The sequence below is a fragment of the Haliotis asinina genome, chromosome 4 (assembly GCF_037392515.1).
Source record: "Haliotis asinina isolate JCU_RB_2024 chromosome 4, JCU_Hal_asi_v2, whole genome shotgun sequence".
NCBI lineage: Eukaryota > Metazoa > Mollusca > Gastropoda > Lepetellida > Haliotidae > Haliotis > Haliotis asinina.
The window spans coordinates 37096261-37113222 of record NC_090283.1 but is presented as its reverse complement, the minus strand read 5'-3'; the positions used below and the strand labels follow the sequence as shown (position 1 = coordinate 37113222).

The 16962-nt window shown below is 39.8% G+C and overlaps 1 protein-coding gene across 1 annotated transcript; it reads left to right on the top strand.

Annotated features, from left to right (window-relative positions):
* Positions 1–11050: 11050 nt before the first annotated feature.
* LOC137282468 (uncharacterized) lies at positions 11051–16183 on the top strand. The gene is made up of 2 exons (XM_067814224.1): positions 11051–11150; positions 14219–16183. The coding sequence occupies exons 1-2, from the start codon at positions 11084–11086 to the stop codon at positions 15073–15075; spliced, it is 924 nt and encodes a 307-aa protein (XP_067670325.1). The 5' UTR covers positions 11051–11083; the 3' UTR covers positions 15076–16183.
* Positions 16184–16962: the final 779 nt, after the last annotated feature.

Genomic DNA, 16962 nt, shown 5'->3' with positions numbered 1-16962 from the left:
GGGCTGTTCTAAACTGGTTTCTGGGTCCTTTTGCGCCAATGAAACTGCGCCGATGCACTCTCTTGAGTGTGCACGCTTCTTTCAATGTTTAATAAACTTTCAGGATAAAGGAAGTTGCGCACCACTGCACACAACGCCTCCCACCACTCTTCTCTAGATCCCCCAACGGCAGCTCTAAGTTTTTTTCTTCTCTCTTTGAGTAGGAGGCTCTGTAAAACAAAAAGTAGTTCCCTGACGCTGCCACCAAGGTATGACTGAAAACTGAATTAATTAATTTGTCAGTATTTGTTTCATAGGGCCTAATAAGTGAACGTTTTTTGCGGTATTTGCGCGACAGTGAATCTGCGATCCTCCGACTATTAAAATCCGTTCAGATGTAGAATGTGTTATTAAGATCGTCTAGTTTTAGCAGAGGTAAATAGTATTTAACAATAAACGTATCATTTTCTTAAGAATAAACCAACAAATTATCAAAAGTTCATGAATTGTGTTCGTCTCTTCATATATTATCATATTGATTATTGCTATTTATAGAAACCAGGGAGCCTGTATATACCTGTAGATTATCCCTGTAGAAACTAATTATTGAAAAGATACGCAAAAAGACAAATCACATTATAATCAACAGATTTAACAGGCCGAGTATAGTTTTAGTCAGCGACTTTGACCTAAAAGCAATTTCTAGATAATTACAATTGACATCGATCACTATTGGTACAGTTTTACAAATTTGATTGGATTGATTGGCGACGGTCTATAAATAATTGAGCCTGATCGTAATCAGCCCTTTCAAAGTTTCATTGTTAACTAAGTTAATAATTCAGTATATATATATCGTCATGAAATAACATAACACCACAAATTGGTTATTGCTCATTTTGTGCCAGTGTTAAGGGTGACACCTGGATCTACAAGCTATTAAATACATATACGTTTTTACGTCAACGAGGAAAGACGACGTTTGGGATATTATCAAAGCGAAATCATGTTGCAAGTCATGGCTCTAGCAATGTCCACGGGCACATATTAATTTCCTGCATACATATATCCGTCATATATTTTATGGGGCTTCCCTCTAAAATAGCAACTGATAAAACATTACTATTGTGTCAAATATTTCGAAGGTTTTCACAGTCATCGTATCTTTTGCTTGTACCAACTTTATATTATACTTTATACCAACCAAATTTATATAAGCGCGATATGGACGGGACCCAGCCTAGCGCTGTACAGGCATAGGAGCCCAGTCAATACCGGAAGTCACACGCTCCTTCCCAGTGCCAGCCTGGTTCCTGGGATCTGCTGCGCTACGCTTTGACACCGTTGTACATTTGTGAGTTATTAATGTTCGTTCGCTTGGCGGCACTACTGACTCAGACTGGCACGAGCTGCACAAACACGACCTTTGGGCAACACTGAGCGACACGGCATATTTTTGCTGTAGAAAAATCCAAGAACGGTTGATGAGAATATAATAATAATATAATATGCCCTATAGTGTTTTAGGTATCGATACCAATTAGCTATAGTATACGTCAACAGAATAATCCATAGTCCCCTCCTGACTAGTGAACGACTTATAAATCGTACTATATAATTATGTCCCTAATCTTCAAACTTCACTTTGATGTTGAAACCATATCCACATATATCCAGAAGATACAACTCGCAGTTTTGAATTCTGTTGGAAATTCGTTTTTGTCCACGATATCTGCCCATTGCAGGGAAACGTTTGTGATAATTGCATTGCCACACGTCTAGCCAGTCTTGACACTAAATCACCATTCATAGTGTCTCTCGTAATCTGTCTGAAATGAATTTAATGTCGAATTTCACAGGGAGAATCGATGAGTAATCTATTCGCCTACTTGGTGCATGCACATGTTCATACGTTTTACAGCACGATTCTGAACACCATCGTAGCAATAGATAATTACATAAAAATAGGTGCATTCCAATTATTTCCACGATTCAGCACAACATATCATAGTTTCCGTAGGCATGACGTCATGACTGACGCAAAGTCAAATACAACGTTGACGGCTCTTCTCCTCATTTCTGGCTATTGCCCTTCATCACAATAAACACAAAACGAAAATAACAATCAATTAACAGATTGTCAGAATATGTCCGACGACTTACATGTCACATTTCTGCATATACTTTTCTTCAAACAACGAAAGTTTCCTTTCAAACATCCCGCGTACTCGTGTCAATGGACACGCCATTTTGAGAAAGTCGCTTCCCGGTAGTGATGCTATCCTTGCGTCAACATTGTTATATATATATTTGACATTTTCATTAAGGTGAGGTTATGAATGAAAATACGCACGTTCATTTCTGCTTACGCTTTCTTTCGTATTTTCACACGTGTTTTCACGTGATTAATGTCAGGATTACGGTCAGTATTTACATGTTTAAGCTTTGGGACTAGTGACAGGAGACCAGTCTAAATCAGCTGGCACCAATTACGTCATAACCAAAGGGCGGTAACTGTGGCCTGTTTAGCTCGGCCAACTAAGACCTCATAATGGCACAACATTTCAGCTCTTATAGTGCGTGTTATACATTCATCGTAAGAAAAATATGTGTATATTTTCAGATACTGATATTGAGTAATTAAGAAAATCCATGTTGATTCACATAAGAAAAATAGTGATTTTTTACATGTACACCGTCCCTTTAAGTGATCTAATCGCGAGGGTCGTGCCAGAACATCTGAAGTAAAGATTCCTGTCTAATGTCTGACATTGTGAATTGTTGTTCGGGGTTTGAGACTCTAGTTTTCTACATAATGTAAAATGTGCCCTCTCAGGCAACGAAATATTACATTTATACCATATGACCCAGTGGGTTTAGTGAGTGAGTTTAGTTCATCCAATCCATACAGTATGTGTGAACCAAGTAACCAAGTAATAAATCGTCCGGTATTCTCTCACCCGTTGGCTTAAAACGAGCGAATAATTAACAACACAACGATCACAATGTACGCTTGGAAAACCAATCATTATAACCACTACAGGTCATTCGGTAATGCTCTATGCAAAGTACTATTGACTTAGCTTGACTTATTGCAATTAACTTCTGTGATAAATCAGCAATACCGTAGAGGCAGCTTGTCAATAAGGCGTCATTGTGTGTGGGGTGAAGCACTATTGCCGCAAATGCAGAGAGTTACAGGCCGCCCACAACAACGAAGAATGATATCGATCAGTTATCAAACGAGACCAATATGCCAAATACCCCACAGGCTATATGGGCCTGTGTATGATTTCAGGTAATTATTTGACTGTTGACAGCATTGTATCACAGCAACAAATGACCATTTCAGCTTACTTTCTCAACAACAGTGTATTGTGTGGCTCCTGTAACATTTACACTCTAAAATAATGTATGAATGCCAAATAAGATAAGTGTCATTTTGTGTGTAAAATAAATTTCGGGGATGTACGTAATATCTGGTTTATCCACCATGTAAGCGATACACGATTGACGGCACGATTATATTGCGTATGGTTGCCGTCGACATTGCCCGGTATTGCTAGCCTAAGCTGGGCCATGGGTTGGATAGGGGTAGGGGATTGGGTCGGGTGTTGTGGTGAGTTTAGTTGAGTTGGGTTTTACGTCACGTCGGCATCATTCCAGCCATAAAGTGTCGAGATCAAGTTTGCATTTATTACCGTTCCGAGTCCATGGTCCAAAAAAGGTTTGGGGTTTTTTTTAATAAAAAAAACTTTAAAAAACCTTATATTTTCATTTTACTACCATTTAAAAAAAACCCCCCAGATTGTCATAGCACCAAATACAAACGCAAGCAATTCGTTATTCTCTTTACAAAACTGCAATTTATGATACAGTCCAACTTCCCTCAGTCAATTACAATCAGATGCCCTCTCACACGGGAAAAAAGATCTATCAGATTTCTCGCAACATAATGGGAGTTCCTTGCAGTCGAAAAGTCCACACAGTCAATCAAAATACTCTTGATGGTGAACACCCCATTGCAGGAGATACAAATGGGAGGTCCATCCCCATCCGTTGTCAACTGATAGGTATGAGTAAAACGGCTGTGGCCAATATGACATCGTCGTAAAACTATTTCATCACGTCTTGACTGACAACCCAAGTAGGTATAACCAATTGTTAGCTTCAGCTCATGAAGTGTATTTCTTTCTACGTGAGTGTCCCAACTTTTTTGCATAAGGTTCTGAGTATAACTTTTGATAGTGGGTTTGGAGCCACTGTATGGGATCAGCTTTAGCGATAAGGGCTTGTTAAGAGCTGCTTTAGCTGTAGCAGGGAGACTATATACAGGGGGAGAGGAAACTCCTCGAAAGCCCCAGAAGGTATACCTCGGCCAATGCATCTTAGTATTTAAGATTGGGCCCAGTTTATTTTCAACAGCTGAATAAATTTGCTGATTGTCGTGACAACGGACAACCTGCATGTAGAAGATCTGTTAACTATTTTGTCTCTTCAGTTTAAGTCAAATAATTGTCACTGGTGTCAGTATTAGGACAGTAAGTTTGTAGTAAAGTTTCAAGTCGGTATGTTATAGCTCACCGACTTCCATTCTCGATTCACCGCCATACACTAAATTGTTCTGATAAAAACTTCTTTCACACTTTCGTTTAACTTTTAGAAGGGAAACATACCTTTAGTTGAAAGGTATTTGTTGTAGATTATCCCTGGCTGTAGCATCGGCATTTGTGTTACCTGCTATGCCGACGTAACCTAACAACCAGCATTGGACGATGTCAGATTGGCCAGTAGAGAGATCGTTGTAAAGTTCTAAAATGTTTAGGATGACAGTGTGACTTGAAGTAACATTCTGAAGGGCTTGAAGGCAAGATAATGAATGTATAAAAGCGATGAAATTTTTCGAGTGGTTCTGGTGTTTAATACAGGTCAAAGCTGTGAAGATAGCTTTGGCCTCAGCGGTGAAGCTGGAACTGTTGTCTTGGATTCTGGAGGAGACAATGTTTGATCCAATTACTGTAGCACTGGCAACTTGTCCATCATCCTTGGATCCGTCTGTGAAAATTGATCTATGGGTGTTATACTTGGAACGTACCTGTTTGTATTCCTGTTTGAACATCAAAGGGTTTGTTTCTGACAGAAGCGTGTAAGGTGCTATGATATCGAGATCAATTTTAGCGACAGATATGTGGGGTTGAACTCTGATTCCAAGTGGTGGAACTAGGTTTGTTGCTTAAAAGAAAAGGTTTTCATACAGAGGGTTGAAAGCTCAACTGTATGCTGGATTGTACTCATTTGAACGCGGTTTAGTGATATACTGTAGTATACTGTCTGCTGATTAGCGGAGAGGCCCTAAAGGTTCCAAGACAGAGCCCAGGCCTTAATGGTGGATAGAATCTAATTTTTCTAGAAAACTTTTGCAGGCTCCGGGTGCACTAGATGGTCAGTGGTACGTCGGTTCTTTCGGAACCCACAATAAAGGTTACTAAGGAGGTTATTGGTCTCCCGTTGCACCTGCACCTAGGATAGCATCTTTTGATTTCAGCCCTGCATATTCTCTTGGAAATGTTAAGAGCATGCAATTGTTACCTAGTTTGTTGATTTCAACATGTAACATGTGACCTGTGCTTTGAAAAAATGTGCAAGTAAAAAAAATAAATAAAATAAAAAAGAAAGAAAAAATGTTCTCCGAGTACCAAATTAGTCGAAACACAGCGAGTTAGTGATATAGGACGGTAGTTTGACGGCGCCAGTATGATCCCAGTCAGGCTGTGGTATAGGGATGATAATGGCATTGTGTCACGAGGGAGGAAAGTTTCCGGTTGTCCAAAGGTCATCAAATACATTGAGTAGAGTTTCCAAACTTGAATCAGGGAAGTGTTTCAGAAGCTGATGATGAATATCAGCCCCGGGTGCAGTGTCATGAGCCTGTTCGTTGCTTACATCACCAAGAGGAAGGTATCAAATTGATCCAGGTAGAACAGTAGCGTTGACATCGGACGAGATTTTGTTAAATAATAATTTAGACAGGTCCATCAACGCAGTCCACGTGGCTTTGAACTTTCAACGTCACGGCATGTTTGTCAAACAGCACTTGGTAATGAGGGTGATTCACTTAAACAACTACAGTAGAACGAAGAGAAAACATACCACAATCATTTTTTTATTTTCCAAGGAAATAATTCATCGAAAAACGGAATCGGTTAGAAGGATCTAAAAATTCAACAAAACGTCCTCCACATTTACAATAAATTTCTTCAAAATGGAATAATTCCGACTACAATGTATATGATGATGATACGCTTATGTACTGCCATGAAGTAGGTGATGTTAAATGTTGTAACCATGATCAAACAACGTCGACTCGTGCCATCCTGAAAGACAACGGTCTTCAGTGAGAGTGAGGTTACTATTTGATGACTGTTGCGCGATAATAGCTCAATTAAATTATTTTGTCACAACGACGTGAAAGGCGAAGGTATTTTAGTTATGTTAATATTACTTAACAGCAGTGTATGGTTACCGCCTTCATAAATTGTGGTTATTATGCATTGGACAGTATGATATGTTGTACATTTCATAGCTTTAGTCTACCCTGAAAGATATAACCTCAACAGAAAATCACGGTATATTCTTTCAAAGCTGTATACTTTCACATAATAGGTGTATCTTCACGTGCAACATTCCTGTAGGCGTTAAATGTGCTCGACAATACTTTTAATACATTCGTATTTCAAAACCCTGGTGATCCAGAGATGTGACTTATGTGTTGTCGTGGTTGAGCAGAGTTCTCTAATGCTGCTTGGATACGATCCACAAAATCATGTTGTTTGAACATTTACCAAGTTTTGTTTTTAAAATCAAGTTTTAAATAAGTTAGATCACTCGAACCACAGTTTCTAATCGTTGTAAACAAATACATGCAACTGGACTAATCGCATAATGTGTCATGGCCATAAAATAGAGCAGCTGTCCAAGAGATATTTGAAAATGAAACTTTTTGTCAGGCAGAACTCATTTAATTCAAATCTTCATATCCATGCAACATTCAGTTGTGTATAATAAAGAACGAACATAGTCAACTGAAAATCTAAATATTGACTCGTAAAAGAAAGGTAATGAATGTAACTGCCATTCTTACATGTTTACAAATGGTTGAGTATATATACATATCAGTAGCCTTTAAGCTCAGTCAGAGAAAACTGAGTTAAAAATTCGTTTCATACATTCGATGTTCGTTTTACTGTGAAAGAACTGCTGCATTGTGTGTCAACAAATTAGGCTGGTCGGAATCGGTGGAAAATTGATTTCTCTAACGGTTAATATATCAACTGACAACGTCTTTCATAACTAGGCAACGGTCCATGACATCGACCGTGATCAATACCATGTTAAAATCACGGCCAGTGATACTTGGTTTATTGTACCAGTCCCAGGTGGGAGTGTTATGGCGAACTGTCAACACTAACAGCTATAGCTGGTCTTGCTGACTTATAACAACACCACATTTTTTGTTCATTGTAACACGCCTTAATGAAGCAGTAACGTTTATGATAGAAATGGTTGTATATTGACATTCGTGTTTTATTCGTTATGTCGTTGTAAGAAAGATTCTGACAGTATTAATGATGTTTCTTAAACATGTTCCATGGCTTTGGGTCAGTCCCCATTTTGTTAATTCATTCTCAATAGAGTAGATACAGTCCCCATGGTCTTGGTACAGTCCGCATGGTGTTGATTCAATCCCCATGGTGTTGATACAGTCCCCATGGTGTTGATTCAATCCCCATGGTGTTGATACAGTCCCCATGGTGTTGATTCAATCCCCATGGTCTTGGTACATTCCCTGTGGTGTTGATTTAATTCCAGTGGTGTTGATTCAATCCCCGTGGTGTTGATACAGTTCCGATGGTGTTGACACAGTTCCAATAGTGTTGATACATTCTCCATGGTGCTGATACAGTTCCCATGGTGTTAATACATTCTCCATGGTGTTGATATAGTTCCCATGGTGTTGATACAGTTGCCATGGTGTTGATACATTCTCCATGGTGTTGATACAGTTCTCACAGTGTTGATACATTCTCCATGGCGTTGATACAGTTCCCATGGTGTAGATACAGCTTCCATGGTGTTGATACATTCTCCATGGTATTGATACATTCTCCATGGTGTTGATACAGTTCCCATGGTGTTGATACATTCTCCGTGGTGTTGATACATTCTCCGTGGTGTTGATACATTCTCCGTGGTGTTGATACACTTCACATGGTGTTGATACATTCCCCACGGTGTTGATACACTTCACATGGTGTTGATACATTCTCCATGGTGTTGATACAGTTGCCATGATGTTGATACAGTTGCCATGGTGTTGATATAGTTCCCATGGTGTTGATACAGTTCCTATGGTATAGATACAGCTTCCATGGTGTTGATACATTCTCCATGGTGTTGATACAGTTCCCATGGTGTTGATAAAGTTCCCATGGTGTTGATACATTCTCCGTGGTGTTGATACACTTCACATGGTGTTGATACATTCTCCATGGTGTTGATACTTTCCCCACGGTGTTGATACAGTTGCCATGATGTTGATACAGTTGCCATGGTGTTGATATAGTTCCCATGGTGTTGATACAGTTCCCATGGTGTAGATACAGCTTCCATGGTGTTGATACATTCTCCATGGTGTTGATACAGTTCCCACAGTGTTGATACATTCTCCATGGTGTTGATACAGTTCCCATGGTATAGATACAGCTTAGATGGTGTTGATACATTCTCCATGGTGTTGATACAGTTTCCACAGTGTTGATACATTCTCCATGGTGTTGATACAGTTCCCATGGTGTTGATACATTCTCCGTGGTGTTGATACACTTCACATGGTGTTGATGAAGTTCCCATTGTGTTGATACATTCCCCGTGGTGTTGTTACAGTTGCCATGATGTTGATACAATTGACATGGTGTTGATACAGTTGCCATGGTGTTGATACGTTCACATGGTGTTGATACAGTTCCCATGGTGTTGATACAGCTTCCTTGGTGTCGATACATTCTCCATGGTGTTGGTACATTCTCCATGGTGTTGATACACTTCCCATGGTGTTGATATACTTCCCATGATACAGTTCCCATGGTGTTGATACAGTCCCATGGTGTAGATACATTCTCCATAGTGTTGATTCAGTTCACATGGTGTTGATACACTTCCCATAGTGTTGATACAGTTTACACGGTGTTGATACATTCCTCATGGTGTTCATACATATCACATGGTATTGATACAGTTCACATGGTATTGATACATTCTCCACGGTGTTGATATAGTTCCCATGGTGTTGATACATTCTCCATGGTGTTGATACAGTTCGCATGGTGTTGATACATTCACATGGTGTTGATACAGTTCCCATGATGTTGATACACTTCCATACTGTTCGTACACTTCCATACTGTTCCCTATGGTGTTGACACAGTCCTTATGCTATCGATGGTGTTAATTCAATTGTGATGGCGTTGATACATTCCCATTGATGTCAATGCCCGTGGTGTTGATACATTCCCCATCACGTTCAATCCATATGATGTCTATACAGTCCCAATGTTGATTCAATCATTGAGGTGTTCATTCATTCCTCACGTCTTTGAAACAATTTCCATTATGATGCGGCACTCCCCATTGTGTTGCTGCATTCCTCATGGCGTTGGCTCAGTCTGTGTACTGCTGGTTCGAGCCCAGTGGTATTGATTCAGGCTCAATACTGCTGATTCGAGCCCGATGGTATTGATTCAATCTCCATACTGTTGGTACATTCCTCATGGCCTTGCCTCAGTCTCTATACTGCTGGTTCGAGCCCGGTGGTATTGATTCAATCTCCATACTGTTGATACATTCCTCATGGCCTTGCCTCAGTCTCTATACGGCTGGTTCGAGCCCGGTGGTATTGATTCAATCTCCATACTGTTGATACATTCCTCATGGCCTTGCCTCAGTCTCTATACTGCTGATTCGAGCCCGGTGGTATTGATTCAATTTCCATACTGTTGATACACTCCTCATGGCCTTGCCTCAGTCTCTATACGGCTGGTTCGAGCCCGGTGGTATTGATTCAATCTCCATACTGTTGATACATTCCTCATGGCCTTGCCTCAGTCTCTATACTGCTGGTTCGAGCCCGATGGTATTGATTCAATCTCCATACTGTTGATACATTCCTCATGGCCTTGCCTCAGTCTCTATACGGCTGGTTCGAGCCCGGTGGTATTGATTCAATCTTCATACTGTTGATACATTCCTCATGGCCTTGCCCCAGTCTCTATACTGCTGGTTCGAGCCCGATAGGATTGATTCAATCTCCATACTGTTGACACATTACTCATGGCCTTGCCTCAGTCTCAATACTGCTGGTTCGAGCCCGGTGGTATTGATTCAATCTCCATACTGTTGATACATTCCTCGTGGCCTTGCCTCAGTCTCTATACGGCTGATACACTTCCCATAGTGTTGATACAGTTCGCATGGTGTTGATACATCCCCCATGGTGTTGATATATTCCACATAGTGTTGACATATTTTCCATGATGTTAATCATTATATTTTTCACAAGATGTTGAAATAATGTACAGTTAAAGCACATGTACTCTTTTTCACATTATTGCAAAACTTTCAATAAGTTGCAAATCAGTGGCTCACAAGGACTCTGTCTTACCTAAATGCTTGAAATGCTTTGGGGCATAGTTTTATTGATACTGTGATTTCGCAAACACAGAAAACATGACGCACTTTACAGAGAAATTTGTTTTTGTGCTTTATTAGTAAATATGTGCAAGAAATTGAGTTATTCAAGGACAATCAAACTATTACCACTCTGTGAATGACAGTATTAGCAGTCACTGCAGAAAAACACATATTTGCAATGGAAGCAAGTCGAACACAGATCAATCCAGCGTATTGAACAGAAACTTTGATTTATTTGGAGTCAATCGCCAAAACGCACCGTTCCCAAACAAACCAATATAAACTTATCGAATTCACTATCAGTGTAGCGCACTGTGATGCGGGGTTAGACTGGCCAAGCACGTCGACAGTGGAGGGCATGGAGAAACATAGAACTTATCGTCTGTTTGTTGTTTGGATTGTGACCAGCATGGGAGCAATTTCTGGTAAGTCAGCCCAACTGTAAAGGAAAAATCATTCTCCATTAATATATTGAAAGATGAAAAGCAGAATGTCTTCTCTCAGTGTATTCGTAATGGATACACTCTAAACATATCTCAGTGTTGGTATTCTCTAAGTATATACTTCATTCTGTGACACTAGAATTATTGACTATTCCACAGTCACTGTCAAACAAATAGGTTACATGATCTAAATGCGCACCGGGCATGGCTTGACAGGAATAAATTTAAGTGGAGTCTCTATTTGTATATCTGAACATGAGATCTCAATGTCATTCTCTTTCAATAATTGCACATTTAATATCTGAACCCGTCACCACTCATGGCAGCATTACTATATTAACTTAAACTTCAGTAAAACAAGTGGAATCATAGTATGAAATGTTCGAAGAAAAAGTAGCAACAAAATGCAAACAGGCGATCCTCTCTTACAAAATATCACGTTTGCACCCAACGTGCTCAGTTGTCGACTCGCCATTGTTCTTCATGCCTGACGCTTGGTACCTCTCAATCTTGACTGACATTTAAAGATTATTTTTGATGCAAAGATCATAGCCATTCAGACTCTCTGGAAAGTGCAGTAGATTGTACACCTATTCACACGAAATGTGCATCATAATTAAAACTGAATGCTTTTTCTTTTTAAATGATAAGTGAAGACCACATGAATTCGATGAGCCTTGTGGCAGCAAGAGATGTATACTTCCCAGGGAACTACTAATATTTCCTGCTGTTGTGCAATATGTGATAAAAAAAACCCCAACAAAACTTGGCTATTATACAAATTGAATACCAACCTTGCAATCTACGTCAGAAACTTAGAAACATACCTGTGAAATGCTCTTTGTACTATTCCTCAGAGTTACTTTTAATATGTCATCTATTTTATCTTAAAGTACAGACAGTACAAAGGCACTGTGAACATTCATTCAAACTGTAATCACGTTACCTGCTTAGTTTGATGTAAATATCAAATATGATAAGTCAGTTAAAAGGAAACAAGTATTTAATGTTTAGAAGAGTTCATGCCATACCTTTAGATCCATAAGCTATGTTACCGGAGCAGCCCTGATTGCGTGTGATGAACTGTAAAGGGTCATAAGACAATCGTGCACATTTCTGCCACGCCACTGAACAAAATGTACGTCATGCCATGTGGTATTGGCGCTCGGATGACAGCGGCAATATTACTTTTGGAACCAGTGGACAGTCAGTGCCAAAGGTACGTAACTAGTGTGTGCCTACTGCGACTGAGGTTACGTAGATTACGTAACGTTGATTACACATACGTCCTTTAGCGCTCACCAAACGTTGAGTGTAAAGGAAGAGCAAGAGTGTAAAGGAAGTTATTACTACTAAATAGGCCCATTCATTTTATACCCCGTTTGATGACAATGAATGTACAGTTTTATCCTATTGCACTGTGTACATTATTTCATATTTCAACATTAGCATATTTCCCATAATCCCTCGTACCTCGTTGGTAATTCTCTAAATATTCACTCAAAAGTTACACTATCATTGAAGACATGCACATTTTGGTGATATTTTTACAAATGTCTTACCCTGAGTCACATACATGAATAACATATCATTAACAATTTCTACCTGTCGCCTAATATAAGCATGAGACGTAAAATAAACAAGAAAGGTGCTTTTTAATGCGTAGACACATAGAATTACAAATGGTGCACATTTCGTGAGGATGGGTGCGCAGAGTAAGGATGACTTTACACTCGCGGAAAAGTTCTTGGCGGGTTTGACCTGGCAACATTTCTGCGAGTGCGTGTGAAAATAAGAAGCAATGACAATGATACCGAAACAGTAGGAATAATATGAGAACTAAGGAAATTATTATAGAGAAGGTGCAAAGGCGATACGTATCTCTAAGCATATTTCGGGAGTATATATCAAGTTCTGATGTTTCCACAATGCAGGACATCTTGTTTGATTACAGTTGATTAGTTTACGTTGAGTTGCCAGTAAGATTGCCAACCGTTCTAAACAAAAGATATCGTCCGTTAGAATGACAGTGTGCTTGTCCCACAGTCAAGACATGACACTTTCAGATCTGACAACCATTCGAGCAATATGTGATATTTAAGCTACCCAGCCCCCTGCTCCATCGTACCTAACATGACACGGTTTGTCTAATCAGTGAGAAGCCGTACCGAAGACATACTTCTCTTGACCTTTTCAACACCATCCCGATAGCTGTGTGCTAAACCTATATCACATACAAAGAGGTGTTATGTTAGAGACGAAATATAAGCAACAAAATCAGTTCCGTAACCATAAGAACTTACTCCTATCGGTAAACGCAATGTTACAAATCCGACTATACATACATTGAATGGTGATGATACCAGGTGTTTTCTCGAAAAACAGTGGGATCGGTGCAAGCCGTGACGAACATATACTGATATAGGTCGAATATTCACCATACTAAACTCGAGACCACATGGTACAAGTCCAAAAAGGGAATTGAATCGCACCCAATACCCGTCTCATGATGCGCTAAAGTGGGATATATACTCCGGTTACCTTTATTTCTTAAAGGCTTTACAAAGGACTTGACAAAGGTGTCATGTTTTGTGAAATCTTCGAGGAACTGCACCTCAAACGTTATGACAGCAAGGGCACGAGTCGCTGGTATTGTGCTGCTCGACATACGGGTACATTGACTGTTGGAAAGTTTAACTCATACATCTATTCATGCTAATCCCCTAAATCTGAAACAAAAGAGTCGGCTTCGTCGGTCTCTGTCATGTAGTTCAGACGGATAAATCAGTGTTGTTGGCGGGGCATTATTTAACGTCACTAAATCCCAGACATAACCAAGGCCAAGTTAAACTTTTTGATCATATTCCCGAATTTTGATTTTGAAAATAGGGAAAGAATATGTCGATTCGTGTGATTAAATAAACAGAGAGGATACATAGAAGTAACGTCCGAGAAGTTTTTTTCAAATGACAACTCATGAAAGGGTCATGTCAATATGTTTGCGAATATTTACAGCACACCGACAGGTAACTGTTTTCATTTTTTTCCAGCAGCAGGATTGCAGCAAGGGAATGCCACCATTAGACCAAAATATGCAGGCTTCAATTACGAATTTGACATTCGAAATGATCTTATTAGACAACGCCATCTACTCCAGGCGGAAACAATATCTTCCACGACACTGGCATATCCTCAGGAGAAAGACCTACTAACAAAAATCAATGAATTTTACGCGGACAAGAACAATATGGCCATGTTCTGTGTTTTGCCTGTTATGATAATAATATACGGCGGTTGCAGCGCCATATATTGTGCAGCCAAGTGCAGACGATATATACGTAAGAGACATACACGGTCATCTAATCACCACGACGATAAAACACACCTGAACAGTGAAGATGTGTCTAACAGCGAGTTTATCGATATTCCTCCAAGTGAAACAGGTTCTCCGAGGACATTGGGTTCTCCTCCTGCTCCCACCGGGCCTACTCCTCTACCTTGGTATACTCCCGCAGACCCAATGGTACCACCGCTATCTTCTTTACCTCCGAAGTTCACAAGGGGTCACAATCACCGTCAAACTAACCACGGCGACGATAGGCACAGGACTTACAAAGACATATTGCAAATCAAAAAGCCAATGTGTGGGACAAGCGGGTACAAAGATGAGCCTCAAGGACATATCTGTGACATGTATGGAATGGCCTTCCCTGAACACTCCAACGATGGTAGGGACAGTGTCGTGTCATACAAAGACGAACTTTTGGCCAGATTTGATGCTTTGTCAACGTTCACCATGGCCAAAAAAGCTGCAAATATTCTGAGAACAGGAACCAACAGTACAAACAAAGAGCCTGATCTCTTTAATGGTAAACCTAAACAGAAGATGATATTCATTGCTGAATAAAAATCCCTGGAAGTCTCGGAATGAGACCGTCAACTACGCCAGCTATTATTTAGAAATGTTGATTTGTATGTTTCACGTATTTCTGTCCCTTGAAGGAGTAATTCAAGCTGAATAGCCTCATTTGAGTACCGAATCACTTAGTGAAACAGTTGAACACTACTCTGAGGATATACCAGGAGAAAAACGCATTTTCTTTATGCGAATTGTTTCAAGGAATCTAGAATGTCCTTGTTTCATTTCTGAACTTGTGGCAAAACACCTTTTCTCGGTAAAAGATGGTGTTAATATCATGTTTTGGAAAATGAACCATGATACTTGGTAATTCGTCTGATGAAAGCTTTGTCATAACCTTTTGGACAAAAGCCATACCTAGTAAGACAAGGCGTAAAACAAGGGCACAGGGGCTGTGTGACCACCGTGAATATACATGGTCTTGTTGCTTTGTGGTGGGGAAAATGCCAAACGTACGAACGCATGACACCAGATGATGGAAAACAGCTTTAATGATGGACTAAGCTAGTGTGTTGTTATGTGGGCAGGTATCATCTTGCTGATAACTGACATTGTATCTAGCTCAGAAGTGGCAGTACATGTTTTCTTACGATACACAAGATGCGCACGTAAAATATATGTACATTCACAAGGGTACAACTCGTGGATATGAAGCGGCTCATTTTAATGCCCTTAGCAATGGTCAGTTATGTTTGCCTATGGCTGATGCCACCTCACGTTATTAAACTTCCACTTTGTCCAACTCGCGTCTGCAGTTTCAGCCTGTCTGCATCACACCTAGGCCTCTATCTAAGATGTGGCTTTGCGCAAGTGCTGTTTGTATATTTACAGTGTTTTATAGGACAGCTAAATTCCATCAACGCGGACTGTTCACTTTCAAAAACTACGTGTCCGAGCAACATGATGTCCCAGACAAGTAGGGGTCCTAGCTGAGAACACACGTGCAAACTGTTGATTAAAACTTTAAAGTCGTGGAGATTTTGTCATAATGAATTCAGTTTCACCGAAATATATGTCACGTACCGTCGCTTTTTTTGGCTAGTACGTGCTGAATTTGATGTGATAAACATGTCGACACTTTACAGGATCATGTGAGTGTAACACAGGTAAATACCATTCCTAGATTTACCTGGAGATGTGGATTTGCTGACTCCGTTAGTATTGCTGTTTCTATGGCATCGACGTTATTTGCTGATTTATTCACGTGTTATCTGTGAATGTTGCTTCATCTGTTGATTCCTCTACTAGCGTTCTACGTCATTGTGCTATTTCATGGGGGTCGTCGTCGTCTGCTTTAAAACATTCTAAATGTACATCTAGGGGAAAATGGTATGATAAAGAGAGTGAGAATTTGAGATTAGTAAGTTTGGAAGAAAATAAATAGATCAACGAAGAATGTTAACTCCAGTGTCTCCAGTATTGGTACAGAAGATGGAACATTTCCCTACAGACATGGATCACATAAAACATGTAGACATACCATTGACAACCACAATGAGCAGTTGTGTGATGTTTGTACAGATGATAATGTAAATAATATTCTGAATGTTGATGTTGCAAAGGAAGAGACTGAAGTAGACATGAAAGATCTAAAGCAGGGTAAAGCACCAAGACCTGATGTTGTTAAAACTGAAATGATTCATAGTTGTAGCAATGTTTTAGCTCTGTATCTGTACAATAATATTTTGCCAAAGGGTATCTCCGCATCTGACTAGACTAAAGGTATTATTGTTCCACTGCACAAAAAAGAAAGTTTCGATTGTGTTGATAACTATTGACGTACAACGTTGAGGGATACCTTCAAGAAAATATCTACTCTATCATAAATGAATGTCTTAAACGTTTTGCTGATTTTTTCACAGTATCCCCGAAGCC